Here is a 24389-nt window from a genome sequence, read left to right as displayed (position 1 = left end):
AATAAGGCTCTTTTTTTCTACAAATGCAAAGAGAGTTTATGGTTTATCACCAGAAAAAATCTACTAATAGATTAGATCTCATAAATACAAAATACAACAAACCAAAAAAGCAACACAACCAAGATAAATATGTAAACTTAACAAAATTCAACATTCACTCTCTCTGAGAAGTGTTTAAAAATTATTAATATGATAGTAAGAAAATAGATCCAATATTATAGTTAAGTTATATCCACTAAAATTGGTGATAAGGATGCTCACAATCTACCCTACTATTTATTACTGGTCTGAAAATTCTGACCAATGTTGTAACATGAAAGTTAGAAATAAGAGGCTTCATTTTTTAAATAAGAGAATGATACATATATAATTGTTTGCAATGGAAACTATTTGCTCTCTAGAAAATCCCGGAGAATTAACTGAAAACTTATTAGTATTCACAAGATACTTCAATAAGAAGATTGGATGTAAGATAAACATACAAAAATCAATAGCTTTCCTGTAGATCAGTGATAACCAGATAGAAGATATAATTGAAAATATTGGAAAAACTCAGTGGGTTGTGTTTTCTAATCACTATCTCTTATAGAAGTCAACAATCCTTTCTGGGGAGGAGTTCTTTTTAGTATATCTAGTTTTTAAAGTTGCAATAAAAGTTACGATTTTTATACAGTAAAACATTACTTATCTTCAGTAAAAGATTTTATGTTTCTCTAAAAGAAAGATCTAACAATGCTTTTTAAAAAGTTTTAGTGCAATTGTTGAAATTATAGTGTAGGATTCTTGTCATATTCAGTAACCATTTAAAATTACTGAAATAGTTGTAGCTCCAACATGTTGTAAAAGAGAATTCCAGAATCATGTATTAGGCTAGAATAAATTAGGTACTTGGGCTTATTTTAGTTAAGTACACTAACCATTCTTTGTCCTATGGAGGAAAACTTCCAAAAGTCAGATCATTTGAGACCATTCAGTGGTTGATTCCAAATCTTTTAAAAATGCTTTGCATTCATGCAAAGATAATGTTTTCATTTTTCCATCAACATGAGTTTTTTTTTCTTACAAAAACCACACTCTTACCTTGTTTTAGTGTATCAGTGCTAATTTTAAAATCTAGGATACAAACAGAGAGGCAGTTCTAAAAGAAAGGGTTTGAAAAGGAAACCTGAATATTCAAATATTACTTTCAACTGCACTTCTTTGCTGGCACCTCCTTTAAGAACAGAGTAATGAAATCTCAATCTCTCCCATTAGTTAATTAGTACCTTTGCACCTTAAGGACTGGAAACACTACGTTGTTAATTATCTACAAGTCCTCGCTCAAAAACCAGCGACTGCTTATGTCTTCTTTTTCTTATGCATAGGTTTACACAACCCCTAAAAAAAGAACAAGCCTGTCAAACATTCTTCTCTAAGCACAGGCTAAATATTATAAAATGGAGTGCCCTAACAGCTAAAGGTGAATTCAGTCAACTAGCGCCCTTGTATTGATCTCTTACTTCACCCAACACTTTTCTTCTAATCCTCTCCATAATTACATGAACTGCTAAAGCTTTCCTGAAGCTGTCAATTCCTCTTGCATCCATTTTCAAATGGCCAGCGGAGAAGCAGTCTGGGCAGTAGATCAAGCTGTCAATGTTGCCCACTTGGGCTACTGACAGTCCTCTTGAAGCCTCCTGGCACCTCTATCAAGGGCCTCCTAGGGTTCTTCAAAACTCTTCTCCCTTGGAAGAGAGTGAGGAGGGTAAAGGAGCCAGAAAGGTATTGATCCATTCTTTTAACATGCTAATTTGCCTGGGGCTGCTTCAGCCATTGCCAAGCTGGAAACTTCTAAAGGAAACTGGTTTTCAAAGTGGAGATGTCTTTTTCAAACACTTAAATCTGAAAACAAAAGAATCCAAGCCTCAAGTTCACAGTGCAAAGCAAGAGAGGTCAGCCAAACACAAACTGGATAGCTCATGTGTAAAAAGATGTCCTAAAATTAATTGATGAATTTTGATCGAGAAATTTGAAAGTTTGAAATGTATTTTCAATGTCTAAAGTCTGTGAATGCATCGTAACCAATCAGGATGCAACCTATTGAGTAACATTAATCTATGGGAGAAAAATTAAGGCTGATATAATTAAGTTGATGTAAAACATTAATAACATTGATACTGATGAATACTTGGGCCTCTCCATAAGTGATGAAAATGGGAAACAAAACTGATTGTTCCTTTAATTGCACCTCTGACTGGCAAACACATCATGAGGCTAGACAAGAAAAAGGAGGGGTTGGGGAATTGCCACATTATAAAAGTATCTTTGTTTACTACCTTTGTTATCGGTTTATTATTTCACCAAAGAAACATACAGTAGAGATAAGACTACAAGACATAATTAAGAGCCTAAAGATTGCAAAGTATTACCATCTTCAGTTTGTAAAATTAATTCATCAAAAGCAATGATTTGCTCGTATTTTTCAGGTCAGGTATTTCCGGGGATATATTGCTAGTTGTGAATGGTTATTAAAGGAAGAAGTCACATAAAAGAGATGGCTGCAATCCTAATGAAGAATCCACTGTGGAAGGCAATAGCTGGGAAAGGTGAAGTCTTAAATCAGGGAAGTTCTTAAGGACAAAAGCCCAAGAGAAAAAGCATTCCTAACTGAGCCGAGTCTTAACTGATCATGAGATTGGCCCATATTTACCTGCCATGGTATTATGGGAGGAAATCAGTATTCTGTTAACCTCTGACCTCTCAGCTCTGAAGCAGACAAAGGCCCAATCTGGAGCCCTGGGAGAACATAGCCAAATGTCAAACAGCAGGGAAGCAATTGTTACAGAAACATTTGGCTTGGGCACAGGCAGCTTCATTGGGGCAAACTGCTATTCACAGAAACAAGCCATGAAGAGATAACGCCATAAAATATGAACAACATGGAACCTTTTTCGCCTTGCTTCTAAATTGTTAGCTTTATGGGACTTCACGCTGAACAGTATGAAAAAAATCCAATTTGCTTTGAAGCGCATTAGTCTGTCTAACATCCTAATTATTGTTTACATTGCCATTTGCCTTCTATTAAGAATTGAATAATTACCCAGCACTTCATAGTTTAAAAATACAAGCAAACAGGATTATCTGGGTAATTAAGAAACTGTACCACAGCTTTGTACTGGTGCAGAAAATATCTGTAAACGGAAGGGAAATGATAATTATCAATCAACTTACTTCAAATGGTATTTTAAGGATTTTGAGCAATTTGAGATCTGTAACTTATTAAGAAGAGGTTAGTAAGATCACCTTTGAGAAGTGTGGGTCTGTTTAAATCCATCCTGAGAAACAAGAGCCAGATAAGCAGCTGAATTTTCCCATCCACTAATGACACCAGGGAACACACCACGTATAGAGTATTCTGCTGCTCTTTAATCCTAATAATCCATCCCAAATGGACTTTGAACAGCATCATCAAACTTTGTCAGACCACGTGGAGCAAAACCAAAGCTCTTCCACATTTAGTTGCTGTTTTAACTGACCTTGCTTTTACCTAATTACACTGCAAAGTCCAGCTATGCCCGTTTTCTGCTCTGTGAAATTAGTTTGAACTCAAATCTAATTGAACTTCAAAAACATTTCATACAAAGTCCTCTTCCTCTAGTTTATAGAATGCCTATATGATCATGGCTTTTCAGAAGATAGTGCTGGTTTCAACCTGAGTTAAGTTTGTTGGGTAAAATATGCAGTACGCTTGCCTTCCCTTTCTAAAAGGAATACAGCTAAGGTTAAAAAATAAGTAAATATGAAGACAGTGGGGGGAGTGGGGAGGAGGGAGATAGAAACAAAAGACAATATTCAACCAAAAGTGAATCCACAAATATAATAAGGAACAGAATTATAGTCCATACACATTTTAAAGAATTTTATCTGGGGACATAAGTGAAAATATGAAATTTAAATTGTGATTCTAGGTATGAAGATTGATGTATTCATTCATAGATGAAGAAACACAGATGAAAATCTCAGTGGTGATTTGTACATCATAGATTTTAAATATGTACTCATTGATGGCGTGAATGGACTCCAGCCCATTAGTGACCTAAAGCCTATTTTCCGAACTTCCTGAGCTCTGACAATTCTTTTTCAAAGAATTGTATCTTCTTACTTTACAATTTTTTAAAGTGCTTTGTTAGGACACTTCTGAACATTCCTAGCATAATCTGAATAGTGCCATCCCCTCCCACCTCAGAAAGAACAGCAAGATTCCAGCTGAAGCTGTCACTAAACAGACAAGCCAAGGGATTCACCCAGGCTGGGTTCCTTTTCCAAAGGTCAAAATGAAATGAGCAGCAGGGACTTGGGTTACTTAGCATGGGGCAGGGGGGCCGGAGAGTGACAGCCAGCCACACTGGGGGCAGAGGGTGCATAAAAAGAGCACTGTGCAAATAGTCTCCTCTTTGCCTCGTACCCCTGATCTCTGGAAGCATTCAAATCAAAACCGAATTAATTTGCATGGTGTCTAAATCATTGGGCTCTGCGTAAACAGAAGGAGATTTTGGCTGGGGTTTCCAAAGGAAGCCCTCATTGCCTTTGTGAAAGGGGGAAATGGGTGTGCTGTTTTGCATGAGGGCGAATACAGAATATGCAAATGAAGAATCTGCTGCCTGGAACTGCAGGGCTGGGCAGACAGCTGACGACCTGCATTCACCCAGAAAAGGCTGGGGTCTCCAAAGGGAGTTGTAAGCAGTACCAACATGTGTGTTTCCCAGGAAAAAGAAATAGACCCTGAATATTCATCAAATGTTCATTTAGTCATGGGATTCTTTTTTTTTTTTTTTTTTTTGAGACGGAGTCTTGCTCTGTCGCTCGGTCTGGAGTGCAGTGGCCGGATCTCAGCTCACTGCAAGCTCCGCCTCCCGGGTTCACGCCATTCTCCTGCCTCAGCCTCCCGAGTAGCTGGGACCACAGGCTTGAGCCACCGCGCCCGGCCTAGTCATGGGATTCTTAATGACCCTCCAGATCACAAAACCAAGTGACCTCACCTGTTCTCCTCCCCAAAACAGCTCAAGGGTACCAGCTGTAAGGGGATTCAGGGAGAAAGCTTTTATGCCTTAAGTGAAAAAGATACAGGCTCTCAGGGTCCAGGGGACAGCTGAGGCCTTCTTTAATCTTCCTTCTCACAAGCACAGTAAAACTGAAGGGAGCACTGAGCCATGTTATTGGACACAGATAACCACTTTTAAAAAAGCCAAGAGCTATAAATTGCTGCCTAATTTTATAGAAACGTCTAGAGGGTTGAGTAAATAAAATGTCATTCTTCTAAACTACCTAAGTCTCCTAGATTGTGAAAAAGTTTTCAGAGCTTTCTTATTTCATTTTCATTTTTAAAGCCTCTCCATGACCTGCAGATATGCAGTCTATGTTACCTTCCAAAGAAACTAAAAGGTGATGAACTAGATGCAGTGGTTCTCAATCTTTTTAGCCTCAGAACCTCCTTACCTTACACTCTCAAAAATTATCAATAATGTTTTCATGTGTGTGAGTTATAACTATTAATATTTGCCAATACAAATTGAAACTGAAAACTGAAGTTTTAAATTATTTCAAATTCTTTGAAAAATAACAATAATTAACTCATTACATGTTAACACAAATAGCATATTTTAAACACTGTTGCCCAAAACAAAAGTAAACTTAGTGAGAAAAGTGACATTGTTTTACTTCCTTCTCTCTCTCTCCTTCCTTCCTTCCTTCCTTCCTTCCTTCCTTCCTTCCTTCCTTCCCTCCCTCCCTCCCTCCCTTCCTTCCTTCCTTTCTTCTTTTTTGACAGTCTTGCTCTATCGCCCAGGCTGGAGTGAAGTGGTGAGATCTTGGTTCACTACAACCTCCACCTTCCGAGTTCAAACGATTCTCCTGGCTCAGCCTCCGGAGAAGCTGGGACTAAAAGCTCACGCCACCACGCCCAGCTAATTTTTTTTTTTTTTTTTCAGTAGAGATGGGGTTTTACCATATTGGTCAGGCTGGTCTTAAACTCCTGACCTCGTGATCCACCTGCCTCGGCCTCCCAAAGTGTTGGGATTACAGGCGTGAGCCACTGCGCCCAGCCGCTACTTTTTTTTTTTTTGCATGTTTCTTGAATGTCTGGCTTAATAGAGGACAATCAGATTCTTTCACAGTAGTCTCATCATTCCCATGACTTGGCTTTCTGTGGTTTTGCCTACCAAAGGTACAGTACAGTAAGATATTTTTGAGACAGGGATAGAAAAAACGATGGAGGCTATATGCACATAATTTTTATTAAAATATATTGTTATAATTGTTCTATTTTATTATTGTTGTTGGCATTCTCTTACTGTGCTTAATTTATAGCTTAAACTTTAGCATAGGTACATATGTATAGGAAAAAACATAGTGTATAAGGGTTTGGTACTATTTGAGCTTTCAGCATCTATTGAGGGTCTTGGAAATATCCCCCAAAGTTAAAGGGGATCACTATATTTGTTTCTGTATTCAACTTAATAACATTATCATACATCAGTTAGCTTCTAGAAAACTCCACTGTTCACTCACGAGAGAATTAGAAAAAAAGGCAAATAACATCTTAGTGTTATTAAGAAAGTTTTGACCTTGCAGAGCACATGAAAGGGTCTTGGGGAACATAGCTGGACCACATTGAGGACCACAGTGACTTGGGGCACAGAGGATTGGATCAATGTAGACAAGGGCAGCCATTTGGTACCATCCCTTCACTCTTCCCTGTATTTGTCACCATTGTCTCCTCAAAAGATCAAAACCAAACAAACAAACTCTCTACTCTGGAACCTAAATGAAATGGTTTATTTGTTGGATTGATCAAACAGCCCATATTGTCACCATATTTCTATCTAACAACAATAAAAATAAGAGTAACAATTTTCACTTTCTAAGCATTTTAATGATTCTAAGCACCGTGCCAGGCCCTTCATACATTCATGCACATATGTGTGTCATATATAATAATATATTATTGCCACCAATTTGCAAATATGAACTCAAGGTTAGGGAAGCTAAGTTAGTGTCTACAATTGCACATCTGATTAAATGGCTCAACTCCAAAGGCAGGTACTGGCCATTTTGTGCTAACTGTATGTTCACTTCATGTGCTGCAGAGAATTTTGAAGGTTTAGATGTAAAGAAGATTCGTAAACATGATTTAAAAAGGACCAAATTGAGTAGAAATCATGGACAAGGTCCTCATTAATACATTAGTCGCATGCGAAGATTTTAATATATCATGTTGACTCCATGAAACCTAACCCCACCAAATACTTGTTATATGTGAAACAGACCGCTATTTCTTATACATTCAGTCATTCATTCATTCAATGGACATTTAATGAAACACCGTATGTTCCATACTCATCACTGATGTTACTACTCTGGTTACGCCTAATGCTCCCCCCACTGACATTCTCATAAGGAAGTTCTCCTCAATTCATATGTCCAAGATAAAGGCAGAAAAATAACAAAGCAATGTTAATCATTCAATGTCTTAACAAAAACATACATATATGATTACAAATTAAAGTGTTAGTTTAAAAATATTACCAGGAAATACTGAAACAACCTGGATATCTACCAATAAGGAAAAGATCAAATAAAGCATGGCATACTTATACTACAGAATATTAATCTTCAATGAAGGAGAATTAAGAAAAGCTATATTCTCTAATATACAGTGATATCTATGACAGTCAAGCATCATTAAAACAGGATGACAATTACAAGGATGATTCCATCTATTATTTTAAAAATACATGTATATAGCTATATTTGAGTTGCCTGCCAAATTGTGAAAAATGGTAACTTGTAAAATGTAAGCTTTTGAAAATTGTGTGTGTGTATGTATGGTGGGTGTGGGTGTGGGGGAGGTGTGTGTGTGTGTGTGGGCAGGGAGTGGAAGACTTACGATTTTTACTTCATGTAATTCTATACGAGAAGTTTATCTGACAAGCGTTCAGTCCTTTGCCAATGTTAAATTTACCAATGATCCTTTCCCCCTCATTAAGTAGTAAAGTTCAGTTATGTGAAAGTCAAACTTATATTATGACCACCTCTGCTTTGCACAGCAGTGACGGACAAACCACTTAATAAGGCTTTTTCTTAGAGGCTCAAATCTTAATAGAATAATTATGTCTTAATTCATTTCTGAAAGATACAAAGAAGCTCAGTTAGACTAAAGTAAGTCATCAACTCTTGAATACCATATTCAAAAATCCCTAACTGAGATAACTCCTATGCGATGCTTTGGTGAACCCCAAATAGAGACTATTGCGTGATTCACATTCACAAACGCAGCCTGGTCACACAAAGAGGAAAAAAAAAGCATAACAGAAAAAGGACAATAATTAAATGCTGCTCTTCTTATAGATAAAGAATTACATTTTTCAAAGATCACAGCCATGCTTCAAAGACAGAGATAAAAGCAGCCATGTGATTCAAGCAATTGATTCTTAATGACATGATTCAAAGGTAGAGGAAAAATTTCAACAGTGCAAAGGATATGAAGCAGCATCTCTGTGAACTAGATTTTAAATACTTCCTTTCCATTACTTCTTTCTCCTAAGCTCCTTCTATAGCATATTGGAGGAAAAAAAAGTCGTCAGTTTTTTGACATAGCTCTCTTCGTCTTTTCAGAGCACAAGTCTATTTATTTTAAAACCATTAGAACATTTCTATCTTGTTCTTTCTTTTAAAAGCTTTTAATATGATACCTTTAGCTGATATGAACACATTTTAATATTGATGACTTCAATATACAACAAAATTGTATACTTCAGCAAGGCTTGATTCTTACCTAGCTTAATTTTGTCACAGTTGTAATTATTTGGCCTTAAGAGTGACTCCAAAATAATATTTTCTTTTTATTGGTATTATTTTTACAGGTATGCTCTGAAAAGTGCTGATTAATATTTCCCAAAGAGAAAATCTGGAGCTGTCCTTTCATTTTTCAGCTTTTTAATTAGGCAAAAAATAAGCTAATAGAGAATCTTTTTGGCTGGGTGTGGTAGCTCACACCTTGTAATCCCAGCACTTTGAGACGCTGAGGTAGGAGGATCACTTGAGGCCAGGAGTTCAAGACCAGCCTAGGAAACATAGTGAGACCTCATCTCTTATATTAAAAAACAAATACTAAAAATAAATTTTAAAAATTTAATAGAATATTTTCCTCTCTTCCTTCTGCTTGATATTTCTAAAGTAATGAAAACAGTCCTGTAAAACATCTGGAACACTTCTCCATTAGGGGTGTGTCTGTCCGGAAGGAGATGTCTGAAGTGGATTTTGTTTCCTTTTTCCAACAGTCTGATGTGGCCTGGAAGCAGGACTAACTAGAATAATTATATTATCCTCTGCATCCAATCACTAGGCAAGTTCAAAGGGCTGCTAACTCCTGGGATACATTCTCCTTGAGAAGATGGGTAAGGAGCTCACACACATTGTTGTTCTACTGAGACCAAGCCAAATCATTTCAGAAAATGTTATTCAAGAGAAGAATGAACTTGCAGCTGCTTCAGAGGGCAAACCCACCACCCCCTGCCCTCATCCTTCCTCTCCATCAGCATGTACTGCTGGGGGTAGGAACTGCAAGAGGAAGTGTAGTTCTGTCCCCAAGGTCCTTTGAGGATTCCAGTGGATGATCAGGGTTAGAGTCAAACAACAGCACACCCCAGGCCCCCGCCCGCCCTGCCCATTTTTGCCCAAGGATCCATTGTCAAACATTTAAGATCTTAATCAATCTTCGCTCTGACCTCCCGGACCCCAAGGAAGATGGATGAGGAAGTAGGTGACCTTTCACCTGTTCTTCTATTTGTCCTGCCACAGTAGAACCATTGAAAAGACAATTGGGGAGGAACCTGCTGCCAGAGTTCTGAAGACTTGGCCAGTTTTCCTTTATATTCCTTCTTAAGCTTTCTTTACACCCTCTTTCTTGTCCTACCCACAAGTCACTTTTCTCTTGTTCAAAGGAAAGTTTTCTTTCCTACCAACAAGGAAAAAAAAAAATGACATCCTCCAAATAATATTTGCAATACGAAGTGTGAAAATGTATATTATTATTTGTCAGGGCAAAGGAGGGAGATGCTTCCTATCTTTAGCCTTGATGTCAAGGAGTGGTCAGGGATTTTCCTTTTACTATTTCAACTCAACACTCTTAAAAGTCAACAGCTATGACCTTGGGAAGAGCACAATGACAACAGAAATGCTAGTATCAAGTTGTTGCATGATCTATGAGGTGACTTTTACCAATCTTACAACCCCAAGTCCTCATCGCAAGTCTGTAAACTAAATGTAACTATTATCATCCCATTTTATGGATGAACAAACCAAGGTTCACAGGGCTTAAGAAACATGCTCAAGGTCATCTAGCTAAGTGACCAAATTCATACATCTTTCCTTGTCTCTATATTCTTTCCATTGTGCCTGGGTGCTACTCTTGATGCCTGTCACGATATCAAGGATAGGACCAACCATTTTTATTACTCCCAAGACTTTTAGTGTCTCAAGTCATCTTTTAAAAGTCCCACTCAAGCTTGGAATCCTTTGTCATTCAAGTTTTTTCTTACCTAACTTCATCAGAAATTTTCACATGGCAATAATAGAAACAAACAACCAAAGTGCAAGGTCTTGTGCAAAAAGTGTCTTGAAAGAGTTAATCATTTTATTAACAGGGAAAAAAAATCAAAATAACAAAAACAAAAATAAAAGCAAAACAAAAACAAACTTGGTCGACACACCTGAAAACACTGAAGTTTCTCAAAAATGACTCAATCCACCTTCTTCTTCTGTTAAATATCTGGCCTCGTGTTGGGAACAGCTTGCTCGGAAGTGGACTAGATTTGAAACCCTGAATTCCTCCCCTTCGAGGAACCACGTGATTAACTGGATCCCCAAGACTATTTCCATAAAGCAAACCAGAAAAATGTTCAATTGCCTTTATATTCACTTTCCCCACCATCTTTTTCTCTTTTCTTTCTAATTTTGGTTGTAAAAATGTCAAGGAGTTTCACAATGTAGCAATGTATGAGGTACTGGGCTCTGTGACAATTGAAAATCAATGACATTAGATACACGAAGATGTGCTAACCCTGAGAATGAACATTTTAGCAGGAAATGGAAGCCAGTGTTGTTTTACTTAAAATATATATAAGAATCTTGACATGTGAAGATGTGCAGGTCCTGTCTTACAAAACGGAAAAGGCAGAATAATTTACTCTAAAATGTGATGGCATGTCATTGCCCTGCTCATTTCACTGTTCCTGCTATGATCATAGTAATTTAGGTGCCAGCAACAATGCACTCACATATTTTCTTATATTAATACCGGAATATACTTTGGGTATCAATTCGGTACAGCTTATCTAGCAGTTGCTAAGTCGAGAGCAAACAAAAAATCGAGGCATTAATCTTTATTTTAAAAATCCTTGAATTCCAACTTGTAAACTTTTAAATTTACATATTTTCCTTTTTTAAAAAAAATTTTAACTCTGAATCAACAGAAAAGACAGCCACTCTTTATTCTATTTACAACAAAATGAAAGAACATTGATTGTTAGTTACTCCTAGAAATACTATAGCTAAGCGGGAATGCCACTTCAGAAAAGTGTAAACTATGAAAGGAGTAACACGTAACCTTATGATACCAAATGACCAAAAACGCAATTTTCTTCAGGTTATAACTGGATTTTCAGTCAATCAAGTGAATTACCCCATAGTTAATCCCACCCTGTCATTAAGATGGTTGAAATGCCAGACAAATTGTTTGGCAGTCAGTTATTTCAGGCTGTTTAATCACCAAATCAGATGAACCATGTGGCAATGCCATCTACAGCTCAACAATTACCCAGAGAAAAGATAAATCTGATTGTTTCATAGATGAGACCAGAATTACATTCTAACTATTTAGTAGTAACCATAACAGGATTGGCAGCCGCAGACTATTGATAACAACTATTATAAAAACAAATACCAAGCAAGACAAAAACTTGGAATAAAAGGCAGTCTTAAGTCTTATTAAATACATGACAAACAATCCGTATAAATAGGAATTACTCTCATCTCTTACTCAGATACAAAGTTTCTGTAAAGCAAGGGACTTTATACACTCCCCAGTATTCTGTCAGGAAGGGGTAATAAGGCAAGAATAAATTGCATACACTGAACCTTAGGTGAGAAAAAAAAATTCACTTAGTAATACGGTAAGTAGTAATTAACATGATAAAAATACATAGATTTCTTCAAAAACTCAATAACTGAAATCAATAGCAAATTGTTTGCTATTGCTATTGCTTCTGACCACGGATCAAATAAGAAGACTCTTGCTTGCTTTATTATCACCTCCTAAGAGAAATAAAGAGGTCTTTCATCAAGATTGATTTCATTTAGAGAACCCATCAGTGGGTGCTCAGGGAACAGAATGTACTTGAAGCAATGCCTCCACTTCGTTGGGTCGCATCTCCACCCGTCCACAAGGCAGAAAGAAAAAATGGACTTTCTTCACTCAATTTTAATCAGTGGGCGGGAACTGGAAGAACTTAATCCTAATTTCACATTTAGATCATTCACGCACATATGCAGAAGATGGGAGATATTTACAATCTTTGTCATTTTACCAAGTCCATAGACAGGAAAACTATGGCTCAAAAATGTGTCCGCCCTCCTTAAGTAAGGATCAATCAAGGCTGTTTCTTCAGCTTGTTCATTTACATTTCAGAGGGCGCATCAAGCCAGTTCAGATCTAAGTGCCTGTTAGCAAATGTGTTTGGCTTTCTGCTGATTACACCAGCATCATTTATTTTGTCAGTATTAGAAACGTCTTAGCTTTGCCACCTGGAGCTATAGCACTTACTCATTAGACCCCTATGGCCCACCACATCCCACAGGGGCTGCTAATTACTGGCTTTACTCCATTTAGTCTCATCTCTGATTTAATTACTTGCACTAAGCCCCAGTGAAAAAACTACAATATGGACCCTCTTACCTTGGCATTCTCCGCTCCGCTCCTCATGCCCAGCGTTGCATAGACAGTTGCCAATGGGTACCAGCCATTCACCATCTGCCCCACAGTACATTTTTGGCACATCCTTCTCTTCTGAGTTGTTGACACAGGAGCCTCGAACTTCCACCAGGGAAGACGTATCAGCTCCTGTGACGGTGTCGGGAAACTGGGCCAGATTGCGGACTGTGAGTGGACACTTTTTATAGAACACACGGACCGATACCAGGGCGATGCAGGCCCCCACATCCTGAAAAGCCAGGTAAAACCCCTTTTTGCTTAATGGCCCTACATCCCGGATCTCGGTGTTCAGCTTCATGATTCTGTCACCAATGTCCACTTGGGTGAAGCTCTCATCAGCAGCAATGGTGTCAATTTTGACAAACTGGTTCTCTCTGATGAAACGCTCTTTGTCGTTGTCTGATTCATAGTAGTACAGGTTAAACGTCTCCTTGCAAGTCCCCATGACGCCCGGAAGACTATTGCAATCCCTCAAGGTGAATTTAATCTCAATATATACTCTCTGAGCCCCTTCTCGGGTGATCCAATCAGTTCGTAGCCAGTTATTCTGGCTGGGTTCCATCACATTGCACACTTGGTAGGTTCGGATTGGCGTATTTTTTTCATCCATGATACTCACTTCCTCCCACTGCAAAGATCCAAAGCAGATGTATCAACCACAAAGTTTCATCATGCAGTGATTTGTCAATCCCATTTTATTCTCATAGGACACCTGATTATTTTCCTTTCAATAATGAAGCAAACTACTGAGCACCAATCATCACTAATAAAGGATCTTATGGGAGATAAGATCATATTTTATTGAGGAAGTGTTTTTTTGTTTTTTTTTTTTAATTGTTTCAATCTTTTGCCTGAGATCCAGAGGCAATGGTGGATTTACTGCTTGTGAGTTCTCAGCGGTTCCTTGTGGTGGTCCAACAACCTCAAATTCACCTATTACAACAGCTACAATTTCAAGTGGCAACAGTTCAAATTTACTCATAAATGAAAAACTAGTATGTGCATTGTTTCAACCACTGAGCAGAGACCTGCAAATTAAGGGCAGGAAGAGTAGAGCTTGCCAAAGGAAGACAATTATCAGTTAATTAGTAGTGCTCCTGTCAGAACTTTGCGCTCTAATACCTTAAAAAAAAAAAAAAAAAAAAAAGGCAATTGATTTTTTTGGCACCCTCGCTACTCTTTAAAGGGGAAAAGAAAATCCCACTATTCTGGTTTCAGTAATCCTAGGAAGACAGGGAGTAAATTTTATGGCTGGATTTCTCAAATATGCTATCATTTAAAATAGTAGACAACTTTTCAAGAGTGTGTATTCAATGAAAAAATGTGTACATGTTCTCATTTTTAAAACATAGACAAATAACAAAACTAGAAAACAGACATGCTTTGCTTCTAACTCTTCCATGAACATTAAAAATAAAATAGCAAGTGGTATTTACGACTGAAGGCCCAAGAAAATGAAAGGCGATAGTACCATTTTCTTTGCATTCTACTTCCTAACACAAAGAATCTAATGGTAGGACAACTTGAATTCAGCAGAATTCACTGTGACTGAAGTAATCGTTTCACTGTCATTATAGCTTTTAAAAATAAGCCTAAAAGCAGCAAAACTTTTGGGGATCCTACTAGACTGCTAGGCAGCCTCAAATTTTTCATTAACATCTACAGTAACGCATTGATATAGATCTGTTATAAATCAGCTGAAGTATCTAACAAACGTATGAATATAATTAGAAGGAACAAAAGATAGTTTTTAAAAAAATTGTATTCTGTGATAGCTCCACTTAAAGCTCCATGCAGTCCAATGAAGTACATAGAATCATTAATGCATCTTTTAACGGGTTTCCCAACTATGCACTGGAAAAATCTTAATGGATGGAAATGTTACTATGTGAAGGACCATAAGCCATAAAATTCTGTATCCTTTTCATTTGCTACCATTATAAAAGTTGAAACTAGGAGGGTTAAGTGCTCTGTGGTGATGAAAATTTCTTTTTATCCAGTAAGCAATAAAATCACCAGTAATTTACTTATTTTAGGAAATTCATGTAAATCCAAAAATAGATTCCCATCTTCAAAAAAACCTACTCAGCATGCTTCTCTTCTCAGAACAATGGGAATATGGAAAAACACATTTATCAATGAAGGCACATAGACTATCTCTACAGAGTTCATGCAGGATAATTCAGGTCTAATATTAACTTTTCAGTCTGAACTTAATTGTCTAACCACATTGATCAATTCACCGGAATAGTGACAAATCCTCCCTTAGTTTTATATTTCACAATCAGTGTCAGCAACTCAATGTACTCTTGTAAGTGAATATTACCAAGAAAGTAGCTTTTTGCTACAATGATGTTATCAGGAGCCATCACTTTCCCTAATTCTCATGTCTTGCTTAGTTGTTCTTATAGACAAACAATGGATTGTCTCTGATTCTAATTTATATTTTCCTGGGTGATATTGTCAAATAAAGTTTGTTTTTTACTTTTTAAACATAACAACAACAAGAAATAAATGTCATTATCAGACCAAATCACTATCTCAAGTTAACAGTGAATAAAGACATTAAATGTCCTAACTGCAAGCAGAGATTTTAGAATGATCAAGACTCCATATGCTTTTACTCTCGGCTAGAAAGAACTTTCTAAAGACGATCAATCCATTCCTCACTGATAGATATCCAATTCATCCCTTTGCTCTATACCAGAAAAAGTCCTCATCAATTATAAAATCTAGAGATTAATTAAACTTTATAATTTGACACAATTTCTCAATGGCTACTATGTATTTTGCAACGACTAATTCTTTTATATACAAATAAAATTTCATTTATCTTACAATAATGCTTAAAATGTTACATGCCTAATATTTAAGAAAAAGAAAAAACCTGCCTATATCCAGCCCATTAAAAGTACTGGGTTGTATACAATCAGCTCTGCATAGTTTTAAATAGACTTGAAGACAACCAAAATAAGTTTTGTGTCTAGAAAAAGTGACCAGGTGCTCTTTCAGCAGCTCTGGAGGAGGAGGAGGAGGAGGAGGAGGAGGAGAAGAAGGAGGAGGAGGAGGAGGAGGAAGAGGAGGAGGAGGAGGAGAAGGAGAAGAAGAAGAAGAAGAAGATGTCTGCAGCATATTAAATTGCAATAAAAGCTTTCTAGAAACTAGACAGACTATGGACTGTACCCTAAAATGTGTCAGTCCTTGCTTTCATATAGCTCACACATATATTTAGTGAAACAAGTCAGGTTCAAAATTTCATTAGATGTATATTCTCTTCAAACTTAAAAGCAGCCAGTAAGAAAAATGAGGCAGATTAAATTGATTAATACAAGTACTGATACTTTCCATCCTCAATTTTACCAGCAGTTCTAATACATTTTAACCTACCAAGCAATATCTCTGGTACATATAGCCTGGGAAAGCCTCGCCTGAATCAGTGACCTTTCCAGGGTATAGGATTAACAATGAGTCTGACTCTCACCAAGATAAAGCTGTACCTTTCTTCACATTCAAAGGATGAGGGCAATTGCCTGCAATCAGTGGTGAATACAGCCTGTCTACACTGCCAGAGGCCTGCCAATCACTCCTCCCTCCTTTAAAAAGATGGTTTTAAGGGCAGACTAGAATTTTTCAGCAGAGAACAAACCAATGACAGTTAAGTTCAGGCAGAAAAATAGGAAGACAGGGCAATCTGTTCTAGTTCAGGTGGATTACAAAATTTGTTTGCAACAAAACAGCCTAAAATTCTCCATTTTCATGACTATTTTCTTGCTTGGTCTTAGTTCTGAAATATGTCCTTGATAACAGACTCTATGAATCTTTATTTTAAAATCCTTCATTCTTTATTCAATAGACCAGTGTGGAGCCCATGCCAGGTTCTAGAGTTATAGTTTTTGCCTAGTAAAGACTCCTAATCTTTCACCCCCATTGTTTTTAATTAATTGACTCGGCCAAAAACTATCAAGCCTGTGAAGGTAGGATGATTTGTTTAATTTTTAAAGGATTCTAGAGTTATTTCAGTTTGGCAGAAGTCAGTTACATGTTGTACTGTTTTCTTTCCAAAGCTGATTCATTCTGACTGGTTAGTTAGGGGGAGTAGGAGACTGTGGTCATTGACCTGGTAAGATGGAGGCAGTAACGACAAGTGTTATAAATTTGAGAAGAAATGAAGTGATGCTTTCTTCAGACTTTATAATCCAGCCTACTCAATCCTCAAAGATTCTTCAAGATTACAGACACTTAAACGTTTCATATTTAGCACCATTAATGCACAAGCTTGGGGTTTTTCTGACATAAGTTCAGATGACTGTCTCTCAGTGTGCAAGAGAACAGCAGCTGACTTAAGAGTGAGAGCAAGGTACAGAGCCTTCCTGCAGTTCATGCAGGTACAATTAGAAATGTCTTCTCTCTCATATCTTTATTTATTCTTTTTTTTCATCTGGAAGCAGGACAATTGCTCTTAAATTAACCCTGTCAGGACTTCACGGCCATCACAGTAATAGGTATAAATTCTAATTTGGTCCCTGGATCATATTTCCTGTCGGTATTTTAGTTTTAAATAGGCGTCTAAGTCTATGCCTCCACCAATCTCCTAATTTTGAAACCCCTTTCTGCCCTTTTGGCTTCTAGTTCTTCCATGACAGAGCTATCCAAAGGGAGTATAGGATTTCTCCAACAAAGCGTAATTCACTTCATAGGCCACAGCGGAAATCTGACCCCCTCACCACAATCAACAAGAATCAAGCCATTAGAAGTCTCAGAAAGTTACTAATCACTCCTTTTCTACCCTTTGGATCAGAGAGCAACTCAGGACTTACCCCTCCTTCCAGAGGGCTTGCTATCCACCCAAGTTCTCCCTGAACAGATCTGGAATCCAGTAAGGTAACTGCAAAAAGAAAAAGAAAAATAGATTAATTTCCAATTGCAAAAAGCCAATAACACAAAAACCATTTGCTTGAGCGTTTCCATATGTGCTGAGGGCGCGCATATCCAACACTGATCAAAACGTAAACTTGGGCTCACTTATGTAAATAATCATTACTCATTTGATCTTCTCCCCCTCTTTAAATCTGCAGGTTCTTATTTATTTAACTTGCTTAGCATTTAAAATTCCATCCTAGGACTCACTTGATTCATTTTTCTAAAAAGGATGAATAGAGAATCTGAAGTACAATTCAAAAAGATAAATACATCTATGTAGAGCAGTTGCACTCCAGAGCAAAATCTGCATTCATCTCTGTCTGGTATCCACTAGAATTATTTGTTTTTGCAAGTTTCAGATGACCACATAACTCATCAGGGTGACAGAGCCACAAGTGAATTCTCTCTTCTATCAGAAAGTATCCTATCCAAAGGGTCAGGAAAAGGCTCTCCCTAACATTTTCCCCTCCACAACCAAGTAAATAGTCCATGAATATGGTATCCGCTGTTTTTTTAAATATCAAAGTTTCAGAAAGAGGGAATGCCAGACGTGCAGAATCAGAATGCAAATGTACCTCAAGTATTCTTTCTCAAGGTGTGTTGGGGACAATCAGAGACTCGTCTTCCACCCCTAGGAAATCACTGGTTTGAATTTTAGGTATGGAGTGCTGCTTAACGGCTTTAGTGTGCTTGTGCTACACCTAAGAGTGCGTCAAAGCTTGGGGGGAAGGGAGGACAGCCTACTGAGCTGAGGTACCCCGCTCAGGCTAGAACAGCGCTAGGTAAGGGGAACATCCAAAAGGACGCAATGAATTCAAAACCTCTCTTTCCCACCGAGATCTGCAGTCTTGGGTGTCGAAAGGCCCACCTCAAAGGAAAACACTGGGTTATTAATTTGATCAGCCAGGCTGGCTCCTCAGGCTGGGGGAGGGGTGGGAATGGGAAGCCTTCCTCCGTGCTCATGCGCACCCCAACTCTCAAGCTTACCCCTATGCCCCTGGATTCTGCCCACTTTCCCTCTCATTACACCTCAAAGTCAATGGAGTTAAAAATCAGTCTCTTTCCCCTAGTTTTCCCGGGGAGTCTGAATTCCTGGGGTCTGTTAATGATTTTAAAATGTAGAGCCTTCCCTGGGTCGCTCCCGCCAGGAGTTCCCACCCCCTTCCCTCCCCCATCCCCACCACCGCAACCCACCCCCTTCCCTCCCCCACCCCCACCACCGCAACCATTCTCTCCTCTCTGTCCCTAGAGAAAGGCCCGCTACATCCATTTGGATTTATGTAAGGTGGATTAGGGACACAAAGGAAACAATAAGACCCAATTTACAAAAAAAGGGAGGGAGTAGAAAGGGAGGGTAAAGGGGAGAAAAGGAAACGTGATGGGAATAGAAAGCAACAAAGTGAATTAATTTTTAAGGGGGAGATGGGGGAGGAGAGGGGAACAGACATCCCTCCCTCCCCTTCAACAGGAGCCTAGGGCTCTCAGCGCCTTTTTGTCTTGGGCTCCCAAGTTTTTCTTCTAAAAGAAAAAAAAAGCGGGGGGGGGGGCGGTGGTTAAAAAAAGAAAGAAAACAGTCTCTACATCTGGGGCGAGAGAGGTCTCAGGGGACGTCCTAACAAGTGTGTGAAGTGGCTAGGAGAACGCGGGATCAACGATTCCACTCAGGGGAATGAATAAGCCTAGGGACCGAGGGGCGGCGGCCGAGATGGCACCAGAACCACCAGAAGCCACGTCGGAAGGATAGGGGGAGACCCAGAGGGTGAGAGAGCGCCCCTTTCCTCCCAAGCGACGTCTGTGGGCAGGTGTATAAATCTCTCAGAGCCTCCGTCTGGAGAGCTCCGGGTACCGGCTGAGCTAAGTTGGTTTTTGGCTCCCTCCTTCGGAACAGAGAAAACGACAGATTGCACAGGGATGGACGGACGGATGTCTGGAGAGATGGTAAGATGAATGGATGGATGGATAGGTGGATGGATGGATGGATGAATGGGTGGATGGATGGATGGGATGGAGGGACGGATGGATGGACGGACGGACAGATACATGGCTGGATGCATTATGGATGGATGCATGGACAGACGGACGGATGGATGCACGGAAAGATGGATGGATGCAGAGATGGATGGATAGACGGACGGACGGACGGATGGATAGATGGATGCCGGAAAGGAGAAGAATGAGAGACAGACGTAAGACTAGATGCACGCAGGCCGATGTACGAGCATACTCTGGAACACAGCACAAGCATACACTCGAACACACGCGCACACACTCAGGACATTTGCGAACAGACATACAATCCTCCGCGTCCGCTTCCACGCAGGCATTCGCGCACCTACATACACGCAGTTGCACGCGCGCGCACACACACACAGGCACACACGCAGACATGCACACACACATACATGCATGCGCGCGCGCGCGCACACACACACACACCGTTCGCCTCTCCCTGGGTTTCTGAGTAACTAAATGATCACCGCCCCCGCCCCCCCGCCGCCCCATCTCCCGACAGACACACAGCAGACACACAGGCACATACAATCCTCCCAGCACGTCCGAACGGATGCACAGAAAACTGAGCAACCCAGACGGGTCCCGTCGATCCCGCACGTTAGCTCTAAACAGTGTGCAATTCTGGGGCGAAAAGCTAAAACTCGACTGCGTTCAACTTGCCGGCGGGTTCCCCAAGTCTGCGGGGTGAAGAGCCCGGGCCCCTCAGGCCCGCAATGGCACCCTCGGGGCGCTGGGCTTGGTGAGGAGAAAGGTGTCTGACTCCGGGTGCTAGAAACCAGGTCACTGGCGCCTGGCGAGCGGCGCCACGACCGCTGCGCTGCGGAGCAGGCCCCGCAGCCCGGTCCCGAGAAGCGCAGGGCTCGGGAAACTTTGCAGAAAGCAGAGCTCGAAAGGCTTTCGCTAGAACCCAGGAGCACCAAGCCTTCACTGTGCCCCAGGCTGCGTTTTCCCCTCGCCCCGGGCTGGCTCCGGAGAGGACGTGGTTCTTGTAATTTTTTTTTTTTTTTTTCAAATCCTAGCGTTGTCTCCCGTGCATCCCCTCGGGGCGCCTCGAGCGGGCCTCGCCGGCGGATGCTGATAAACTTTGGCCTTTCGTTACAAACTTGGACAGACCCGCCGCGTGCAGGGGTCACGGCCTCGGGGCAAGCTGCCCCGCAATTCCCCGCTGCCCCTTCGCCGATCCCCTTGCCTCGGCCCTCTTCTTCCGAATCGGGACGCACTGCTCACGCCGGGCTCCCCCCGCACCACCTGGCCCTACGCTCCTGAGGACCCCTCACCCGCGATGGCCCCTCGCTGTCCGCGACCACAGAAAGGCCGTCCCGCTCTTACCTTCATTCGCGGGGTACACCCTGGAACCGGTGACAGCGTCGCAAATCCCGAAGAGACACGAAAAGAGGGCGAAATAGAAAATCCCAGCCATGGTTCGCCGGTGCCAACGCTGCTCCTGCCGCGTCTATCCCAGTGGAATAAATGCTTAAGTTAGGAGAGCAGCGGGCTGAAGACATTGCCAAGGGGGCGGGCCCGGCCGGTGACGTGAGCCCGCCAGTCCGGGGCCCGCGGCCAATGGCGGCGCACACAGGACAGCCGAGGCCCCGCCTTCACCGCGTAGGGCCCGCCCCAGGGTTCCGCCCCCTCCGGGCTCCTCGGGGCGCGAGGTCTCCCGGGGCTCGAGGGGGCGAGCACGGCCGGGTCCCCGCCCCCTCCTGCCGGAGGGAGCCAGCGGGATCCCCCATGTCACCTCGAAGGTCGAGCCCCTGGACGGCGGAGGGAGCTTCGAAAAGCTTGGAATTGACCGAGGGGAGCCAGAGAAGAGGTTGGCAACCTTTTCTCCCACCACGGGCGGTTTGAAATGGAGGAAACGCTGTTTTATTAAAATAAAAGAAGTCTAACTTGACCTGTCCCTCTGCGGTTGCTTCTTTAGGAGGGTCGACTTGTCTGCGTCCAGCGCGCACGGGCTGAGCTGCACACGCGCGCCTGCCACCGCCACCCTCTGCCGCCTTGCCCTGTTTTGTCTTTATGGCGCTTCCCCCTCTGAAATGCTCTTTGGGGGGAGTTTTGTGGCTCCACGACTTGCTTCTTCCCTGGCTCCCCAGATGCCTGGAGAGCGGGAACCTACTCGGTCCCCAACTTCCAGCCCACAGCAGGGCTCTGTCACTGTCTCCAGAGACTGAACGAATGACTTTCTAGCAGTAAGGAAGTCCCCGCTGGCCCCGTCCCCTGTGCACACGCCGTGGACTTCGCCCAGAGCCCAGGACGCCCCGACAGGGCCTTGGGCTGCAGGAACCAGTTGTGGATTTCCCGGGGGCAGCGTCGGGGCGAGTCCCTGGAACCGGGCCTGGGCTGTCCGGGAGCAGTGAGGGTAGAAGCGAAAGGCTTAAGTGTGGGTGCGGGGACCTGCAGCTGCACAGACAAGGCAGACAGGGACTGGGGAGCTGCCCGGAGCGGCTGCTGCGACTCTCCGCTCCGACCTAGCCGGGACAGCCCTCCCTGCCCCGGGAGACGACGGCGAGTAGGAGGACCCGCAGAGCCCTTCCCGGCTGCTCCGGCCCCGGGGGCACTGGCACCATCGGGCTGTGGTCTGTCCCCCGATGCCCGAGCCGTGGACTCAGCCACCAAGAGCGATCCGGCGTCGGCAGCGCAGCCGGTGTCCCAGGGACCAGTCCCCAACGCCACTCGGTGCATTTCCTCAGGCGTTGGCAGGAGCACTGATTCCTAGCGATGAGGCCTCCCTTCCTCTTCCCAGGCTGCCCCTCCTCTGACTCCCTCCGGAGCAGAGCCAGGTTTTCCCGGGGAGCCTGGGTCCCGGCGGCCGGGCGGCGGCGGGGAGGTGGAGGCCCCTCTTCAACCCGGGCCGCAGCTCATCGTGAGCCAACCGCGCCACCTGCCGGCCAGATGAGGGAGTGTGCGGCCCCGGAGGAAGGGCGAGCAGACAAAGACCGCAACCCGCAACCCGCAACCCGCAACCCTCAACCCAGCAGAGAGGTGGTACGTGCGGTTGGGCGAGCTTTCCAGCCACCGCCAAGTCTCCTGCACTACTCCTACCGTGGGGCTGCGGGCAGCGCTCAAGAGGTCCCGGAGTCTGCCGTGACTCTCACCTGCTGGATTTCAAAAGATGGAATCGGAAAGCGTTTCAAGGAGAAACTCCTAACAAACCTTCCGGGGGCTGCTTGAGTGGCTGCTCTCGGAAAAGCGGATCCTAAATAAAGCGGGAGGGGTGTAGGTCGGAGTGGAGGAGAGGACAGGTCTCGAGTCACTGCTACGGTTTCAGGTCATTGGGCTCCGCAGCAGATCGTGTTTTCCCCCTTGGCTCGAGAGCTGCGCTGGTTTCTCATGCAAACTCAGAGCCGAGCTAATGACATGAGCAACTTTTACTTTTACATAAGATGAGCGCGCGTGCTGAGGCATTGGGCGGCGGCTGTGTGAGTTGGTGGCCCAGAGGAACAGCTTGTGCGAGACTCTGGGCATTTCGGTTTCTAGATACAAGATTTGCTTAAATGTCACAGTCCAAAGAAGTGGATTTCAGTTATTGTAGTTACTGATTGCACACAAGTAAAAAGGCAAAAAAAATAAAAAAAATAAAAAATAAAAAAATTGTACTCGGGGGATATATGTATGTGTGTGTGCGTGCATAAATTATTTAAAACAATTGCACTAAATCCCTTTAAGAAATGCATTCCTAGGTTCTTTCATGTCTTTCTGAGTTTTACAGAAAAAGAAGACGAATATTGGTCCCTGTCATTTGGCACACAGATTCAAAAGAGAAAAGAGCAATCTGAATTCTTTTTGAAACCTTTTTAAACAATAGATGCTGGTTGCCTCTCTGCAGGAGCTTGAGTGTTGCATGTATCTGTGGTTGAAATGGGAAACTGACTGCCTGCATTGTTATAAACAGTAAAATTTCTAAAACATGTACCATTTTTTCCCCCAGGATATGCACATTGAATATTAAACAAAGTCTTTCCAGACACAGCTGCCTTAAAGCAAGGCATCATTTGCTAGAGTACATTCATTGACTTCCCCTTTTTTCTTCCTATGTTTTAGTTCAGGCCCCAAAGCAGCCCAATAATCAGAAGAACCAAGAAGCAGGAAATGCTTACTTGGAAAAACTGAACTATAACTTCCTCTTTAAATCATTTCTGGGCTGCAGATCAGAAATGAGCTGCTGCAAATTCCTCTGTCCATTGTGACTACCTAGAGAAAAGGTGTTCTAACCTAGCAGATATGATTCCTTGAAGAGTAAGGCACAATTTTTAAAATGATGGTGGCCTTTGTCCATCATCAATGCAGAAAACCCCCCACATTATAGGAAAACACCCTGTTGTTTTCAAATGTTGGAAACTGTTTACAACACATCAACAGAGTCATAAGGATACAACAGAATATCACACCTTTAAAAAGTACCTAAAATTTTAATTTTAAAATAAAATTG

General features: G+C 41.8%; 2 protein-coding genes across 3 annotated transcripts in view; one reads left to right on the top strand and one right to left on the bottom strand.

Moving 5' to 3' along the window:
* EPHA4 (EPH receptor A4) overlaps positions 1 to 21506 on the bottom strand; it is a 156215-nt gene extending 134709 nt beyond the window's left edge. Inside the window, exons 1-3 of one of the 2 annotated variants that reach the window (XM_033230074.1) lie at positions 21290 to 21506; positions 17845 to 17912; positions 12992 to 13655 (exon numbers count right to left, since the gene is read on the bottom strand). In XM_033230074.1, coding sequence (XP_033085965.1) covers positions 12992 to 13655; positions 17845 to 17912; positions 21290 to 21380 — 823 coding nt within the window. In that variant the 5' untranslated portion in view covers positions 21381 to 21506. The remainder of the gene's footprint in view (positions 1 to 12991; positions 13656 to 17844; positions 17913 to 21289) is intronic. The other variant, XM_033230073.1, reaches the window with a different exon arrangement.
* Positions 21507 to 21644: 138 nt separating this feature from the next.
* Positions 21645 to 23626, top strand: LOC117094469. The gene has a single exon (XM_033230075.1). It carries the CDS (start codon positions 22679 to 22681, stop codon positions 23129 to 23131), a length of 453 nt encoding a protein of 150 aa, XP_033085966.1. The 5' UTR covers positions 21645 to 22678; the 3' UTR covers positions 23132 to 23626.
* Positions 23627 to 24389: the final 763 nt, after the last annotated feature.

This window comes from Trachypithecus francoisi, unplaced genomic scaffold, assembly GCF_009764315.1.
Source record: "Trachypithecus francoisi isolate TF-2019V2 unplaced genomic scaffold, Tfra_2.0 Lachesis_group13, whole genome shotgun sequence".
NCBI classification, from domain to species: domain Eukaryota; kingdom Metazoa; phylum Chordata; class Mammalia; order Primates; family Cercopithecidae; genus Trachypithecus; species Trachypithecus francoisi.
This window is presented reverse-complemented; position numbering and strand designations above follow the sequence as displayed.